This window comes from Neodiprion virginianus, chromosome 6 (genome assembly GCF_021901495.1).
Source record: "Neodiprion virginianus isolate iyNeoVirg1 chromosome 6, iyNeoVirg1.1, whole genome shotgun sequence".
Classification (NCBI taxonomy): Eukaryota; Metazoa; Arthropoda; class Insecta; order Hymenoptera; family Diprionidae; genus Neodiprion; species Neodiprion virginianus.
Window position 1 is genome coordinate 3,340,080 of NC_060882.1, and position 18,630 is coordinate 3,358,709.

The window sequence follows — 18,630 nt, forward strand, 5'->3', positions numbered from 1 at the left end:
ATATATATATGTATACACATATGTGTATATATATTAGACTGGGCCAAAAAAAAACGAAGAATTTTTTTTTTTAATGGTACTGTAATGACATTGTTCATGACGACAAATAAAAATTATCCTGAAATTGTATGAAATTCACTCCTTTAAAAGTTATTCGACATTGAAATTACTTTTGAATACAATTTCAATGTCGAATAACTTTTAAAGGAGTGAATTTCATGAAAAATGTTAAGAGACCTTTTTTGCAGAGCATCAAATTTCCCACAAAAATAATGGTTTTATCTATGAAAATATTGATTTTTCTGGTAATTACAAGAATCGAAAATTCAAACAAAAATTTGAAAAAACAAATCAATTTTTAAGGCACGATTACAGGGAAACGGCTCGATCTACGTCAATTTAGTAAGAGAGCTTTTTTGTAGGAAATTTAATTTCCTTCAAAAATATAGATTGATGAAATTTTTGAAAAATAGATTGATAATTGACGGATTTTGGGTAAAAAAATGCGGTAACTGTTAAAAAATCAATAGCTGTAACGATACACCCCTTAATATTAATATTAAGGGCTCAAACTTTAAGGATAATTTTTATTTGTCATCATAAACAATGTTTTTAGAGTACCATTAAAAAAAAAAACTCTTCGTTTTTTTTGGCCCAGTCTAATATATATGTATATATAATATTCTTATCTCATATACGTATACATCTATTATAATACTGCAATATCAGCTGCAAAGTATGACGTTGCATAAATCATTTTTTAACGATAAAGCTGCACCGACATTCCGTTGTTCATTCTGCTTTGGTCGTCAAATATCGTTATAATCTATTTAGTATGGTTTTCTTTCGTTTTAATTTTTTTATATTCTTCCAAGCCACCGTACATTGTATATGTTTACGCATTTTGTTGTTTGTTGGTTTTTTAGGGAGACAAATTGAAGTGTTGTCAGGCAGGAAATGACGAGTTTTGTTTCTCTTGTTACGAATTTTTTTATTTTTTTTATATTTGATTTAAACAGGAAAACAGAACGAAAATTTTGTTAAAATTTCCGTTTTTCTACGTGTATACGGATGCATGTATATGTAATTTTTGGTACATACTATCCGACATTTTTTCAACAAATTTTTTTAATACACGCCCGCTATTAAAAAAGATGGAAAGAAAAAAAAACACATTCAACGGACTTTTTTCAATATGCAACCTTACAACAATCCAGTGGAAATATGAATAAATAATAAACTTGAGCGAAATTTACCTGAATTTCAGCTACTCCGATGAAACAAAGAGAAAACAAATTAGGGTACACATGAAAAGAATTCATCGTCTCTCCGATTGTGAAATTACTCAGTCTGCCTTCCGAATGGTATATTTTCGACGATACTGAGAACCTAAAAAAAAAAACAAAAAAAATACAAAAGTTATTAGAACAATCGATAATAAGCAAACAGGAACTCACGGTTGTCTGTGCGACTTATTAAATTGAGACAAGGTAAGTAATTAATTTGGATGTGGTGTAAAACACTAATTTTATATATTTATAGCAACAACTGTACAAGTTCCAGTCACACATAATGATATAGTAATATTTATTCTTAACAATAATTTATTACGGAATCATTCTGCAGGATTGTTCAGAGTCGGTTGCCAGATCAAGTGATCGATTGCCGTAATGACGATCATTGAAATCTTCTGCAACTATCAGTTGTTGAGGATATTGATTCTTTCGTCTAAGATTCGAATAAATACATAACTGCGATTTGATTTCGGTATCAATTTTGACTCGGAAGGTAGGCTTTTATTGCTTCTAACAACGAAGACTGTCTCCGTTTTACAAACCCGGTCCAATTATCGTGTTAGAGACAGACGGTAAGTTTGAGCGATTTATTTTCATTCGAACACTGCGTCTATATTATACATGTATACGCTTAAGCGCATTAGTTACCAAAGTTACCCGCAAGGAACTGCGTATTACGTGCAATCTAAGTTGTACGGATTGCACGCGAAATTGGAAACCACAAGTCTCTATAATCGTGCACGTTTATTCCAACAAACGGTAGACCCGAGCGATATTTTCCGCAGGGAAGTTGTAAGACCGTGAAAAGTGTGAAACATCGAAATTAATTTAACGATCTACAACCGCAGCTGAATTTCGTGATCAACCGATCGACCGATGGACGGCTCATTATTGTTAGCCTTAACAATTGGCTGGAAGGAAGTTTTCCGCTCAAAGATCCGAATGTCGAAATAATTGGTATTGAAATTCGAACGCATAATTTGTAGATTGAAAGATGAAACACCGCTTGTTAGTAGGTACAAGAGTGATGTAAAATCATTGACTCCCCTCAATGAAACGTGTTTTAAATGGTATTGAACCGGTTCCTCGAGCGATCAATGCTCAGCCTTTGCAAATATAAACACATACCCGTCGTTCGCACCGAACTGGGTCTGGGTTTAGGGGCATGACAGCTTTATGGAGTCTGCTGCAGTGTCTGTGCAGTGTTATGCGGTTAAACCGTCAGGGTTACTGTTCACTCAAGCGATTGAACCAGGGAGGGAGAGAGAATCGAAAAGTGAAACAAGCCACGTGGTGGCGTAGCCTGACCCCAGAGAGGGAAAGTCGCGGTATGACTGCAAAGAGAAGCGACTACCCACGATGCATGGGGTTCGGAGTAAAGTTTTCACGTAGAAAAGAGAATACCGTAGGTTCACAAGTTCCTCGGTTGAATCGTCGACGATACTTACCAAGAGCACTTCTCCGAGTTTAACGAAGCGTCGCAACTTCCGTGCACTCTGTTTCTAATCTTTTCCCCGTCACCGCGAACGTCTATCAGCGATGCAAAATGAGTATCGGACAGTGTAATTGAACGCCAGTATTATTTCATTCGAGTTAAGGATCGCGATTCTGTGTGAAATTTTCAGGCAACAAACGTCGTGTATCCACCCCCGACAACCGTCTCTGATCCTTCATCCCGGAGTTCACCATGTTACATCTATTTACAAAAACCGTTACGATTACACCTCGCCGGTAGATCTTGGATTAGTAAAGATTTGCAGTTTTTAGAGGGAGTGGATCCAGGAGGTAGGGTGGCAGGGTTGCGGAGAACGGCCTCGGGCTGCAGGATCCCCATCCCCCGCCGCCCCCGCCCCCACCACCACCCCCGCCACCGCTACGAACGATCGGCGAGGACTGCAAATTTCCAGTTCCGTCGTTCGACTGTTTCGAATTTCCCAAATTCGAATTCGAGATCGTTTTAACCTCCGCGGTTGAGTGGACGCTGTTTGAATTCACCGGCGGAGTTGCCGGGCTCCTTGGGGAGCGTCCCTCGGTCTTGACACTTCCCGCTACCGGGCTCGAGGCGCCGCTGTCACCCCCGACTCCACCTTGCCCGGTTGATTTCTGCTGAGCGAGACGTTCCTGTTTCCGAAACTTGGCACGTCTGTTCTGGAACCAAACCTGGAAGCACCAATATTTCACCGGAATTCAGTAACGAGTCGATCATGTCGAACGACAATCCTCGTCGCGCGAGTCGCCGCATCAGGATAGAAAATTTATGGAAATTAAATGCGTGCAAAAAGGAAAAAAAACAACTCCCGGTGATTGGTGTTCATCACGGATGCCGCGATTCTCTCCGGTTTGTTCCCACCCCCAAACCCCCCGCCCCCCGCCCCTGTCCCACATACACATGCAACGTCGTAATTGGCTCTATTTGACAAATAAAATATAGTATATAACAAATAAAACAAACGTAACGCGGCGGTGACCTGCATGTTAAAGTAGCGGATTTGTTTGCTTTCCCGTTTGTCTGACCAGGCGTAACGGGGTTTTACTCCCCTCAATTCCACCCCCGAAGGCCTCGCACGTACAGAACACGGAGAGTTCCGTGTACATAGGTACCATACCGCCTACTCCGCTCTCAGCCACCCCCGGAAAACCTGTCGAAAGGTGGTGCTACCGCTCTCGGGGAGAAGGGGATGATGCCGAACGAGGGGCAGGGGAGGGGGAGCCAAAACGAGCGGCATGATGAACGTGATTGCCTTTTCCGGACGACAAACACTGCTGTTAGATTTTTATCAACTCCTGCAGCTACCCGTACCTCGAGCTATTCCCCGTACGAACGCGGCTTTGTTCCATAATCAGCTTGGGTTGAAAATGGTACTTGTTACACGGATCGGCGAGGCTGTGGTGGAATGGTAAAAATTTTTTGCAACATTAATTATTATCGCGTTTCACCCGTTTTTACTTCCCTTATCGAACTCTTCGCACCCATTGAATAAATTGTATCACAGTTTACAGTGTATGTGTATAATATAACGTATGCACTGCTAAATACCCGCCGTGACGGTAAATTTATTTATGTACCTGCTACCCTGAACTAAGACCTAAAATTGACTCAGGGTTGACATATGCGTATGTTTGCATAGCCAGTGGTCTGCACTGTAAGGTCGCAGAGTGTATCAACGGCACGTGTGTGTGTATGAAGACCGACGGGGATTGGGACCGTTCGGGTGTTAATGTTAAGCAAATACTTGGTTAAATAAAATGTAACAAGACGAGGAGTCGGGACGGAAAGGGATGACAGATGTCCTTGCCGAGGATAAATATTTAATCGCTGCTTTATTTGGGGTGACGCTCAACGCCGACCCTTGTTCCGATGAACAAAGCAAACACCGCGACATCTGCGCGCCTAGTCGCGGCAAAATCCGACGCTGGAATTTCGATACAGCTTCCAACACAGCGAAACGCGAAAATAAAGAACCAACATTAATTCAACATTTTTTTCTTGTCAACTATTTCCATCGCTCGATCCGTCTAGAAAACTCTGTAACACGTCCCATTAATCGAATGACGTTGATTCGTCGAATCGCGGGATACGGTGAGTACGTTTGTATACCAGTTTCACTCTGATCTACCCGGTTTCGCTCGAACGCACAAATACGCGCGTTCGTTAATTACAGGTTTGACCCTTTCGCACGCGACGAACACGTCACTGATTTTCCAAATTTCCGTCTCCACTAACACGTGTTTGAATTTTTGTTTTTTTTTGTTTGCTGTTTCTTTACCATCCGAAAAGCCGATCACAGATCGTACTGTATTTGCGTTCACCGTCACGGTTAGCGCATGAACGGCAGGCTTGAAATCAGTTTCATTGAACTCCGTACACGAGCGTATGTATGTATACATATAGCAGCCAACACGGGAGCCGGTAAGCTAAAAATCACGGAATTTCGGCTAATTGAGAACGCGCCAATTATTACCAGCCACGCAACCCTGGAATCTTAATTAACACCTAACGGCACGGTATAGCCGCGGCGGTGTTATTTAGAAGAGTTACACGATTCTGCATTAATCTACGTTAACACTTCGCGGAAGGTGGGCAAGACGAATTTACCTGTCCCAGATAATAAATTTTCATACAGCGGCACGGTCGGTATGATATACGCACAGCGATGTAGTTTATGTTCACGCGCGAAAATTATCCCGTTTAACGCCTTATCCTCGCCAAATTACGAGGCCGTATCTGTGTACAGGCGTTTTACAATACGTTGCGTAAAGCTACTTCTGTACGTACACACGTGATTCCATTCGTGTAATTATTTCACGAACACCGCGATATTGGAGATGATACTACTCTGGAATCTTGACTAAGGTACGTCTACCAGTTATTGACCCTGAACCAATTATCGACCTTTTTGGTTGTAACTATCTGTTTGATCCTTAGTTCAGAAATTAAAATTCTGGAAAATGAAACGGTCAGTAATCGGGACTAAACGTGTCAATAAATCGTACAAGTACCTTGGTATATTTTTTCATTTTTTTTTTTTTTTAAACAACATTGAAAACAATAGGAACACACGTATCGTAACTCCAATTTCTGACTCAACGACGATCGCTATCAAGACAGCTGAAGGACGTCGAATCTGATGGAAAAGAGCATCGGCAGCTCCCTTAGCAAATAGGGGAATAAGTGTGTCTCTGAATCGGCGTTCCTCGTCAAATGAGAAACACCGTTTCCTGGGACCCTTGCGGCTGTTGCTGCTGGGTTTGCTTGTGACGGTTGGTGGGCTCGGTCTGGGAACTGGTGCTGGTCGAAATGATACTCAGCAGGACAGTTTTTAATCACTGTAAGTGGATCTACATAGCTCCGGCAATTACCAGGGTACGCTTCTGCATGGCCCCCCTGTGTATCAGCCCACCATCCTCGGCTCCCTCAACCCACGACCCTTCACCACCGCCGTCTCCGTCCCCGCGCGAAATAAACTTGCACCTTCTATCCCTGAAACGCTCGACAGGTCACTTAAGGGCAACGTTACGCAACTAATAACTAATCATCGGACGAATACAGAGTCAAAACAAGAATGCGGATAAACAATAAACTTTACACCTGCTTTGAAGGTGATCAAGGATCTTGTGAACTTGCGAGGGAAAAAAGAATGTACAATCACACGAGCGGCATATTTATACCCAATAGATACTTGAAATTATTCGATGTTAATCGTGATCTGAAGAACCTTGAAAAGAGAAGACTCAATAGTTGTTCGATATAACAGCTATGCTGTTTAATATCTTCACTCGATGTGTAATCAGCTAATTAGACGAGGTGCACACACACGATAGTGCAGTCATCGTGGAGGCACACAAGTGAGCAATTGTCTCTAGAGAGGAACAAGGGGACTTGGGGCTGGTCCCCCCACGGAAAGACCGAAAGTCGTATACCGTGACATCGTGGCTGTTGCAGGGGTTTGTTCCGTATACCAGCTACTACGTCAATTTCAAAGCCGTCCGCACCCCGCCGCGTGTGCAGTTCGAAGCATACCGCGGGGTAGGTACGGACTTTCTCTCATCTTTTGCGATGGACCCGCATACATAGTTCTGAATCACCCCCGTCACTCGAATACTATTCACACGAATTACAATATACTTACTATATGATCCATTAACGCGTTCCCATCACGGAATATTTACATCCCGGGGCGCTGAATGGAAAATATATTGCGCACGTTGATCCGGGTTCAACGCTGGAAACTGTAGGTCCACATTTCGCGTGCGAGGAGAAGTTGATCGGATGGATGGTTGAATTTGGTTGAGGGTGGTACGTTCTTTTCAATTTAAATTTCGCGAAACGGACGGGTTTCGGATTTCGGTGCTGGAACCAATGATGGCGGATCGAGGAAACTCGGCGTTGGCGGGGTAAAAGGAGGGAAAAAAATGCGAGGAAGAATGGTGGAAAATTTTATCGAGTAAACGGGCCAGCGCGGAGGTGCAGAATTGAATAGAGCCAAGGAGAAGACGAGCTTGCATGAAACGATGAGGAGCAAACGGGGGAATCCCAGAGCGAAGCGAAACCCAAAGCCAAAGGGAAACCCCAAGCCGAAACTCGGCTACCCGACTGAGCCAAACTGACGTGAAACGAACCGAACCCTACCCGAGGCTTGGCTCACCTCATCCTTACCTAGGAAATTCTCGGCAACAAAGGATAACTCGAGGCCTGCCTTCGCGGTCGGTGCGCGGTTTCCCCGCAGCCGCAAACTACTGTAAAATTGATTGTTATTTCAGGGTTAATTACGAGGCCTAATTAATTATAATAGCCTACGGAGCTGGTCACGTACTGCTTGCCGTAGTAATCTTCTTCGAGCATCGCTTACAATTATCGTTTACACTGAACCCATTCGGAGAATTCGAACCGGCGTCTAGACGACGGATAGATGGATAAATAGATAGATGGACACTGAAGATGAGTCGTCCTCGTGCGGATAGATTGACAACGTATAGGTGCCTGTACTGTCTCGTTTCATCCGCATTTCCAACTGCAGTGGAAGTGTAGACTCGTCGAAGGTTGATTGACGCGATAATGAGTTATACAAGGCAATGATCAAGAACCGAGAAACCTGCGTGCAACAATTACGATAATTCGTCTGAATATAGCCACGGATCGAGAACATACTCGACGTGCTAAATTTAGCTCATCAGAGTTCTGCATGATTTAGGTAATGCAACCGCTGGCTGATCTCGCTCGTACAATTATCATAAGTCATTGAACGAGTTGGTTCCAGATTCATTTGACTAAGACCAGATATTTTAAATGATAATTAATTCTGATTACAGATACATTGGTTTTTTTCCCCCTGCATCAAAGGATACCTAGTATTGATACTTACGATTAGCATAAGATGTCGGTGCACGGGGAAAAGAAAGTTGATCCATCCGAGGGATAGGAATGAGGAGTAATTATTTTCGCGCACCTCGCTTCCTCGCTCAGCCAAGTATCGCATCGCATCCTATCGCTCACGTTCCCTCTTCGTTAAAGGGAGGTGAGTGGTCGTTGTAATTGCATTACTACATCCCGTTTTCGTCCTCATGGGCACTTCGCGTCACGACTTGACGGATTAAACTGTTCAACGGTTCTGACACACTATCGCTGCAGTGTGCGACTATAAAGCTTTTCGAAAATAAACGTCAACAACGCAACACAGAAAAACAACCCTGCAACCGTACGAGAGCTGCTTTTTGTATACCTGTATCAATGCGCGGAGGGAAAGGATTATTTGAGTCAAGTGATATTCGTTTGATTCAACTAAATGCGCCGAATACGGTATGCTTGCTTGCTTCAACAAAATACTTTTGTTGGTCTAACAGAAATTTTTTGAATTGACTAAACATTATGTTGGACCAGTAGATCTTGAATTGAGACAAATAAATATTTACTTCCTCTTAAAGAAATATTTTTTTCCTCTTAGCGTGTCAGTTGCGGCACACTTCGATTATTATTAATTAACAAAACTTTCTCTCTCTCTCTCTCGCTCCTCCTCGTAATTTTTCTTCTTACCTGTACCCTAGCTTCCGTCAAATCTATCTTCATCGCGATTTCTTCCCGCGTGTAGATGTCCGGATAGTGAGTCTCCTGAAATGCACGTTCAAGTTCCTTGAGCTGAGCCGAGGTGAACGTCGTTCGTATCCGTCGCTGCTTCCTCTTTTCGGCGAGTCCGTCGTGCCCCGGGTAGGCCTTGTACCCCAAACCACCTGCGTGAAAAACAAAATATTCAACGTTTAAAATATCGCTAATTCTAACCGTGGATATAACAGATATATTTGGTTCCTTATCGCATATATACTCGTCTCGAGACTGTACCGATTACGTTAACGGCACCGGAATTTCATTGGGTTAATCGAAACGACAAGCTGTTGAATTTGGTAAATCCAATGAGTTGCATGAAGGTTTCAAAATTTCCAGAGCTAAATGCGTATATCAGATACGTCGTATAAGGGAGTCCATAATCTATACTACAATTCATTTCGATTTTTTTCTGCTGTAAATTTCATAGATTTATACATGTATGCACATATTGCACATGTATGTATGTACGTACAGTATAAATAATGCATACACGTATACATCGGAGGTTTGAAAGCAAGGCAAACTTTTGTGTGCACAAAAAGTTTTAGCGGGAGAACCGCGCGGTCCGGCGGCTAAACCAGTCAGGGATGGAGGTGTAACGGGGTCCTGTAAGCTCGAGCAGAGTCAGCGAAGAGGACCGTGAGGACCGCGAGGGCTGTGCGAGCGAGGGACGTAACCATAGCAATGACTGAGAGCGAGCCATCCATTGATTTTCACTGCCATCTTGTCTCTCCGCTACTGTTTCACCGCGTCGCAAGCTGGCTACTCGCGCGAATCGCGCCCTCCCACCCCAACTTAGGGGTAGCCATAGGGACGTGCATAACCGTCGACTCCTGCAAGACGCCTTCGGGGTTGAGCGTCCCCGAAGCTGGAGGTGGATCAGAAAGCTTTCGGGGGGCGGGGAGGGGCGGGGAGGGGGTGAAGGGAAGAAAAATGCGTGGGACTTGCAAGACGTATGGCGAGAGGAAAAAGAGAGAGGGTTGATGGGACGAGGAAGGGGGGAGGGGGGGGGGGGGGGAAGAGGTCAGAGAATGGAAGAAGAACGTGGCTCGCACCGAGAATCCGGTGCTTTTTTCTTTCCTACAATTAGCCTTTTTCTTACGGATGGGTGTCTATTTTTCTACTATTTCTCTCCCCCCCCCCCCCTTCCCCTTGTCTTTTTCCCTGTACACTTGCTTCCTGTATATATTTTTCTAATCTTTCTACACGTAATTCGGTTACTACCGTTTCGTTGAGTTTTTCTCCTTTTGCCATTTGCTCACATGTTTTGTAAGAAATCTTGCAACCTACGAATTGTGGTAACTTTGTTCTGCGGTTTGGTAATTAGTAATTTATCAATGAGTGTGTACGGGCGAGAAGCGCGGATTTGGTTATTTAGGTATATATGCGAAAATAATTTAACTACACGCGTCTCGTTTGGTTACGATTAGATTTTTTATAGCGGTTATGATATTTAATACGCATCGTGCGTTCTTGCTGTTATCGTCGTTGGTAACATTTTTTAATGAGGTTGAGAAATATTAGTATACCAATTCGCAAACAAACTTACGAAGGTTTTACAATCAGTCTTATTAATACGATCCAGGTGTTTCCGTTACTGCCCAATAAATTATATCGCGTCGAATTACCAGTCTCAGAAATTTTGGCAGAAGTAGAGAATATCAATGAATAGTGGAAATCAGAAGCGCCACGTAAAGCTCAATTAATGTGCAGTGAAAAAATAAATATGCTCAATTCAGCAAAACTCGTCTCTGTGATAAAATTTTCTACAACGTACACTACAATATTAAATCAGTTATTCTTAAACCACGATATTGTTGGCTGCACGCTTAATCTCGAATCTGTTTACTACATAAACTTGCAAACGTAATTATATCGAAATACAGTTTGGCACAAGTTTCGTGGTAAGAAAATATAGTAGAAGCCGTTCGTGTTCGTCTTAAAAATAGAAATTCAGGTATATTCTTGAAACGTTTCCTCGCGTTTACTATTCACATTACTACATAAATTTAATCGAGTGATCTCTGCTCGGTCAAACAATGGAGAATCAGAAATATCGAAAACGTGAGGCTTACTTTTCGTTGGCAGAAAGTATGGCAAATAAATATAAGTATAGAATTTGGAAACTATTCGCGATACATTTTATTACACATAGCTACAGCTCACCCACGTCGCGTAATAAATTTTTCGCGACCTTGAAATGATCCAACTATATTTTTTCAACGACACAAATATTTCTTCGTCGGATTCAGTCGCGCTCCGTTTCAACGTTATATTTACATGCGAGGGTGAAAAATCAAACACATGTATTGTTTGCATTGCGAATTAGAAAAGCTAAAACCGAAGACGATCCGCCGATTACAAAGACCTGCGATGTTTTTCACCTGACAAAACTGAGTAGCGTTTAAACTGAAAAGCGTTAAAAAAAAATCCATCACGTAAATTTTCTGATACATTTTTTTTGTCTGTTTTCTTAGTACTGCTTGAGTTGACTTCCAATTTCTCTGTTAATTATATGTATTAATGTGAGCGTTGATACTTAGATATTCATCTACCCTCACTACTTGTAGTTTGTGATGATTTTAAGCATATTTAAGTAAAAGCTACGTAAGTAAAAGAGAAAAGGATTGAACAGAAGTTTTAAAGAGAGTAGAAAAAGATATCGCAAGTCTTTTTGTCTTATCCAGTCTCTTAAGTCTTGTTTAAAACTAGTGCTGTTCACTTTATAACTAGACATTCAGTTTTATATTGTTTATATTTTATTTTTCCATAAGAATTGTTCACAAATCTGTAATCATGCATATCTTGCATAAAAACAAATCTCCATGTGCTGTAAAAAAAAAAAAAAAAAAAAAAAAAAAAAAAAAAAAAAAACCTAGCGCTGTATTTTAATTCAATATACCTAAATACCTAAAAAAAAAACGGTATTACTTCGCGAGGAAATTACATTCGCGCTTCTGGCGAACGTGATCAAAATCCGCAACAAAGTTACCCCCGGATAAATCGAACAATGCGACAATCAGGACCTGCACTGGCCGCATGTGTAGCCAGACTTTTCTCCCTAGTTTTCTTTCACCGTAACCCCAATCTCGTTTCGCGATAAGCCGGTGCAGTGCTTGCCAAATCAGGAAAACAAATAAGAAAAATCATTTCTTTTCTCGGTCCTGATTTCGCCCGATACGAATCATCTTTGCAAAACAAAAAACAATTTCCACTTTGATCGAGTCGCGTATTGCAAACATTTTATTTGTTATGCGCAAAATATATGCAGGTATGTATAATCGTTTTGCAGAAATTTAATCAGACGCTTTGTCGCTTTGGCTGTCTGCCACTTTTTCGCACAAGTAACACCTTGTTGTTTTTTTTTTTTTTTTTCGCTTTTTTTAACACACTTTTATCAATTTATTATTAAATAATTCCGTGCAGAATGACGCGAGCTGTGAACTACGCTATAAGCTACAAATTGACGATCGAAATATTGGCGCATGTAACTTTATATTTATCCAGCGGTACTTGAGCCGTCGCTGCACGTTGTGTTTCTCAATTTTGTATTGTTATCGTGTTAACTGATTCTTAATATGAGATTGAACGACAGATAAAAAGTTCAGTAAACTGAAACCTGAATCGTAAGTAAAATAGATCTGTCCGAAAAATGACGTGTATGTATGTACACGTTTCACGAACGTCTGCAAGCTTCTCAGGACGTACGGTTCAAATTCACCTTTGTCATCTGACAATCTATTTAGCAAACAAAACTTGCGGAATAATGTAGTGTCGAAAATCCCAGCCGCGAATACACCAGACAGATTTATTGCTTACGCGAAACAGTTTGCGTAAGAATTTGAAAAGATTATCATTCACACGTATTTTTATATAATTCTTACGAAAAGTTGAAACTAGTTTTTTAAAACCAGGTTGTGAAAAGACTGTCACGTTTGAGACTTGGCTCATTCCCAAAAATGCGGGGGTAGGTATAATATCCCTAGCTATACCTAGATGCATATTACACCTTACACTTTTCACCGTTTAGATCCGCGTTGTGAAAATTTTCCGACTTTCATGATTTAACGAAGCAAGTATAAAAAGATCGTCACATTCGTGAATTTCTGTAAAAATAATTCTGTGGTCTAGATATACTTTCAAGGTAAGTCAATCTGATAGTAATTACTTGACTTTAAACACTGATAATTTATCGATATGAAACTAACGTAAGTTTCTGGGATGATATCCGAATTTATTTATAGATATCTAACCAATTGGAACTGCTTTTAGGTAAGAAAAAAACTGGAATCTCTTACAGGTGTGAAATATAAGCGACCTTAGAGAATTGCTAAGAATGTGATTCGATGGCTTAGAAATTGATTATTCCGGTAAAACAGTTATATATTTGTTTACCGTTGTAAAATATAAATATGATATTCGACTTAAGTATACAACAAAGTATTTCAATATTCCTAATACAGTGAATCCGTGCGGGGACGACAGGTTTCAGAAAATAATTTTATCAGCGAAACAAAGATACCTCTCCGTATATCAGACACCGAGTGAAATTCGCGGTGTCTGCGACAAACTGGTAAAAGAACAAATTCTTTTTTACCGAAGTTAAAACGTCAACGTTTTGACACGCTAATGGGAAGCATAATTTTTTTCCGCACCAACTAACAATAATTTGGACAAAGGTACGCGAGCACGTAGGGTAAAACAAACATTGGAAACACAGACTTTCAAACTCACCCTGAAGGTTGATCGCCGACGGAAATATGGAGGCAGCGTGTCGATGAACATCCTGACTCCGGGCGGCCATAACCGAACACGGAGTAGCGTGGGCCCCGTGATGCCCGTGGGCATGAGGATGAGCGCCGTGATGAGGCCCAAGGGGGTTCGCACCGCCGGTTCCCGGGTTCCCGGCGTTGCCAGGATATCCGGCCGCCCTGGCCGCGGTGTAGCGATAAGCGGCCTGGCTCATCTGCGAGCAAGAGCTGAGGTCTCCGTATCCGCATTGCATTTCACTTGCAGCGAGGGCGCAACTTGAGGCTTCGAAACCGGCGGCCGCCGCAGCCGCTGCTTGATTCAGATAAGAGTAGTCCATGCTCGAATCACTTCCGGTTCCCGGGATGTCGCCGCTCCTTCGTCTCCTCGATGCAGGGTACGTACCTCCTCCTGGACTCTGGCCGTTCCGTCCTTCCGTCCTTATTTTTTCTCGCCGCTTTTTCCCGCCATCGGAGGGGCCTCCGGCTCTTGACTGCGGCCGCGACACGCGACCCGGAAGTGGCCGGCGAGGCCGACCCGGTGCCCCGACGGGCAGACCCAGGGGTCGACGGCGAGTATCGCGAGGTAAGAGGCGCCCCGGTGTAAGGCCAGGCCAAGACCTTGGCCGAGCGGCCTGGACGAGGAGATGTTAAACCCACCACCTCTCCTCGCGGTGTACAATTCGCCCGCGACGGGTATACTCTCGCTCTGTAATCGGATCAGGCGATATCAAATTATTGCGATTATCCGTGATAGCCAAGTTTTTCGTCCCGCTAAGAGCACCCGAGACAACCGACTGGTGGGTTTCCTCAAAATCAAATGATAAGCTTAATTCAATAACATCGTAAAGGGTGCGCGAGGGCGTGGCTTTCGACGTGGAAGCGGCATGGCTTCGGCGGCCCTCGACGCCCCCGGATTCGCTGCTCCCGGGGTGCTCCCACCCCCGCACCCACGGCGAACGACCATTCCGCTCCCTCCCTCGGGCTTCTCACCCCCGGGGGAAGCGGGCACCGACCGCCCACCGTTTCCCGCCTCCACCCACCAACCCCCGTTGCAGGAACGGGGGTGGGAATTTGGGGGATGCCGCCACCCTCGGGAGGACCTCCGCGTAGCGACAAACGGAGTGATGGAGGAGCGAGCCGACGCGGCGAGGCTTCTCCGGAGGTGCGCGACCACCATCATGGTAAAATGAACGCTATCATCCGACGGCGAAGCCGGCTAATGTTTTGAACAAACAACCCTTGATTTTACGATCAATTGTAGTAAGTGACCCCTGGGCCAGGTACCCAAAACCTTTGCTTTGTATTGAACCACCGGAACGATTCCGCTTATCTAGTCTTTCTGCATTCGGTCGTTATTCTACTCAGGCCACTTTACCTCGGCATGTATAATCCTGTCATTAAGATTCAGAATTTTTAAACTTGGCTGAACTTTCTCTATTTCAAGTTTCGATCATTCGACACTACGGTCACTCTGTACTTTTTTCACACGTGCGGTCCTTCGTCATTTGCGCGATTCCGTGGTCGTATAGAAAATTGTAAATTAGTGACACAATTTGTTTACATCTGTAGGTATTGTCGCCAAATTCAAGCTCCGTGGGAGAACCCGAATTGGTTTTTTTTAATCGAACACTGCTGGCTGTAAGAGATCCGACAACTTTGCCCTTCAAATCTCAATGCGTTTGCGACAAATGAACGTGTTAACGAAGCTTCGGTTTTTGACGATTGGTCGAAATCACTGACGTACATTATACTTTCCCCGAAGTATAGTATAACCGTGAAAGGTTCCGTGTAGTGCGGAAAAGAATTAATAAAATGCACTGAATAATGTCTAAAATTTGTTTCGCGTATTCGGACTACGAGTAGTTTGAATGCATATCTACACACGCTCCGGCACCGTTTCGAGGGATATGTGTATCGATTTCCCAAGTTCATTCTTTTCCCAGAATGCCAGAGCTACTCTAACAAATTGACAGAATTTGAAGACTGAGTTGAATGATTTATATGCGATCCACTCCCGAGTCCTGCCGCCTTTTTCTTATTCTTTTACTTCTTCTTTCTCTTTTTCTTCTTCTTTGATTCAGTCAGAAAATAAAAGCATAAAATAATTTTCTTGCGCCTCCTTTTCACTGGTTCTTATTATATTTCCGTCTCGGCGAAATTTGATCCGAGTATTATAGAAACCCTGTGATAAAACCGGTCGTGCACAGTGCATAAACTTCCGATAAATAACTGCATGTACCGTCCCACGTACAATACATTTAGTACTAAAAATCAGTGAACCGTACCGTTGACCTGCAAGAGGTAGTTTCGAAAGATCCGGTGTTGCGACTGGGGGGTGAAATTGTACAGAACCAATTGGGCAAGATCTCCCGGTACGCCCGGGAGATTCGACGTTCGATACGGTCAATAATTGAGCTAAACTTTTGTTCACGAAGAGCGGCGTTGTTTCGATCCAAACCGTACACCTACATAGGTCCGTACGTATGCCTATCTTCAACGGACAAATACCTGATCGTGTATCTTCTGCAGGATAAACTATACGAGGCGAGGCTTTCATTGTTCCGTAGTATATATCCATCCGTATAAGATGCGCGAGGTCTCTGTAATGAAATTTTCCTCGCTTTAGTTGTTTGCTCGACGATAAATTGACGATAAATAAAAGCGTAAAATTTTTTACTGCACGTATACAAGGTAGACGGAAACACGCTCCTCGCCCCCCCTTCTGGCTCTTCTACCTTCGGTATTATCCCAAGGGATGAACGGTGCGACACTTGTATTGCACTTGTTCTCACGAGTCGATCGCCGCTCCCGCGTGTATCCTGCGCTTGCCCGAGTCTCCGTAACCCGGGGAGGGAATCCCCTCCCTAGGGATCCGCGGCACACGTCGCACGCCACGGCCGGGGTTCCCCGCACGAAAATTCTCTACACTTCTCTAGCTGCTATTGCTCCGTTTCTGCCGTTCAGACGCGCTGGCACATGCACGCCGAAATAACGGAAAAGGGGACGCCGGCGGTCTGCTACATATGTCCTTGATTTGTCCGGAGAATAATATTCTCCTCCAAAGTTGATTAAATATTGGTTAGGTGCCTCGCCTCCTGCTCTCCACCCTCCACTTGACGCCCCGTAGGAATACAATTTAATATTTCTGGACGCCGTTCGGATTTCTACTCGGGAAATACATTCATCTTCATCGAGCTGTACGTCTACAATTTACTCCGTTCCAAGCACGGTTGAGTTGGTTTTTTTTTTTTTTTTTTTTACTCATCCCGGTTTCCAGTCCACACAGGTTGTTTGTTGTTGATATTAAGACGGTTGAATAATCATGATTCCGGATGACTCGGTTATAACATTGTTATATTCTACTGAAACAATTAGATAATGCAAAATGTAATTAGTAATTGTGAAAACACAATATTGTTATTGGATTGCACAAACGCACCGTTATGTAACGTTTTAATCGACGAAATAAAGAAATTTTTAATTACCTTGAAAGTTGGGGGATATAAAAATCCATTTACATACACCCCTACATATATACGCACATGCCTACGCACACGTGTATTGTATACAATATAAGCACCGTTCGCAGAAACGTATTTCAATTCTGATTGTGAGCCGCATTGCCGGCCTGAAAGCAAACACGAGCAACAAGAGGTGAAATAAAAGCTCGCAATGGAACAGCGCTACCTGAATGATATTCCCACCAATGCAGATGCTTCTGTATATGCCAATAATGTTCGTTAATCAACGGATGCAGTCAATCAAACGACCGTGGCATCGCGCACAGTGTGAGGATAAATTTTTAAACGTGTCGCGTGAAAAATCGCTGGGAGTCAATTTTACCGTCGAGATATTCTCTGACATAATCGTCTGATGAAAATCAAATTACACAAATGTCTACTAATAATTGCTTGTGCATGAAAAAACTAATAATCAATCAACGAATAAGTTACGCATGCCTTGCATTATACATATTACATGTATTATTATGTATAAATTACGCTGAAAAGTGATTCACGGTTAAGTAGGTACATACCGTTACGGAACAGCATTGCGATATTAAAAGAAGCAAGAACACCTACACAGAGCCTCGACCACCCACTCGGTGGTGTAAATTCGCCCTGCAGTTGTACTTACAAAAGTAAGCGGCAAGGTCCACATAACATTAGATGATTGTAAGTTTCTAATTTAATTAAGCAGACGGAGGGGCCGTGCGCTCGACTATAATCAGTTTAGCTGCAGGAGGCAATAGGAGGGTGAGCTGAGGATGGCTGAGGGTGCCGGGGGGTGGTCGGGCGGTGTTGGAGGTGGGGGGTGGGGGGGCGTCGCGACGTCTATTCTCAGGGCCTCGCGACGCCCGAAGCATCTCTGCAGCGTTTCAGCTGGCACAGCCGTTCCCAGATTGGCTTTCGTTCTTCTGGAGCTCAGTCAAGCCTCGCCTACACAAGGATATTATGCTCCTTCGATACCTCGGAAATAAGTCCTCGATCCCTATTACTCCTGCAGATCTATCACTGTTTAATCCCGGTAATGCGTGTTGCAAACTGTGAGGCATTTCCTTGTTGGAACCGCGTCTCCCAAACACCGCGGATGTGTAGCTATATGTATTATGCAAAGTAGCATCAGCGTAGAGTCATACTGCGGCACAGGTGTAACTAATCCATCAATGCCCTGCCACTGTCGCGTATACGTCACCGGCTCATCTCAGGGTTCCACACAAATAACTATCATCATCTCGTATGGAGTCCAGTATAGTATCTGTAAAGTAGAAATTTATAATGCATTAAGCGCGGTGGAATTGTTCAATATATTGTTTAGAGCACTTTAACTTGCAGTAATCCGTGGCAAATTAACAGCTAATTCAAAGTTCAAAACATGAGCTTGATATAATTAAAGTGTTGGAATGATTCTTTCTCCCCCCTGCACAATGAAATCTTTCCAATATACGGAATCACTTATGCACCCGATCAGTTATATTTTTTAA

General features: G+C 43.1%; 1 protein-coding gene and 1 long non-coding RNA gene across 5 annotated transcripts in view; both read right to left on the bottom strand.

Moving 5' to 3' along the window:
• Positions 1–1,172: 1,172 nt before the first annotated feature.
• LOC124308054 (paired mesoderm homeobox protein 2A-like) lies at positions 1,173–16,609 on the bottom strand. 4 transcript variants are annotated; one of them, XR_006908903.1, is made up of 5 exons: positions 16,155–16,609; positions 13,630–14,352; positions 8,827–9,020; positions 2,744–3,455; positions 1,173–1,389 (listed from the first exon to the last, which is right to left on the bottom strand). XR_006908903.1 is itself a non-coding variant. In XM_046770377.1 (5 exons), the coding sequence occupies exons 3-5, from the start codon at positions 13,982–13,984 to the stop codon at positions 3,039–3,041; spliced, it is 966 nt and encodes a 321-aa protein (XP_046626333.1). In that variant the 5' UTR covers positions 13,985–14,352; positions 16,155–16,246; positions 16,324–16,609; the 3' UTR covers positions 1,506–3,038. The 4 variants fall into 4 exon arrangements, 3 of the variants coding, with proteins under 3 accessions (XP_046626333.1, XP_046626332.1, XP_046626334.1); XM_046770377.1 differs by lacking the exon at positions 1,173–1,389 and having other exon boundaries at positions 1,506–3,455; positions 16,155–16,246; positions 16,324–16,609; XM_046770376.1 differs by lacking the exon at positions 1,173–1,389 and having other exon boundaries at positions 1,506–3,455.
• A 1,641-nt stretch (positions 16,610–18,250) lies between these two features.
• The window catches only part of LOC124308057 (uncharacterized), a 30,443-nt gene continuing 30,063 nt past the window's right edge, over positions 18,251–18,630 (bottom strand). The window contains exon 3 of the long non-coding RNA XR_006908904.1: positions 18,251–18,404. This is a non-coding gene — a long non-coding RNA (uncharacterized LOC124308057). The remainder of the gene's footprint in view (positions 18,405–18,630) is intronic.

Coding starts and splice junctions, on each gene's coding strand:
- LOC124308054 (XM_046770377.1), bottom strand. CDS start 13,984: ATGGACTACTCTTATCTGAATCAAGCAGCGGCTGCGGCGGCCGCCGGT. Junction 9,021..13,629: donor GTCGGCGATCAACCTTCAGG/GTGAGTTTGAAA, acceptor TTTTTCACGCAG/GTGGTTTGGGGTACAAGGCC. Junction 3,456..8,826: donor TGACGGAAGCTAGGGTACAG/GTAAGAAGAAAA, acceptor TGGTGCTTCCAG/GTTTGGTTCCAGAACAGACG.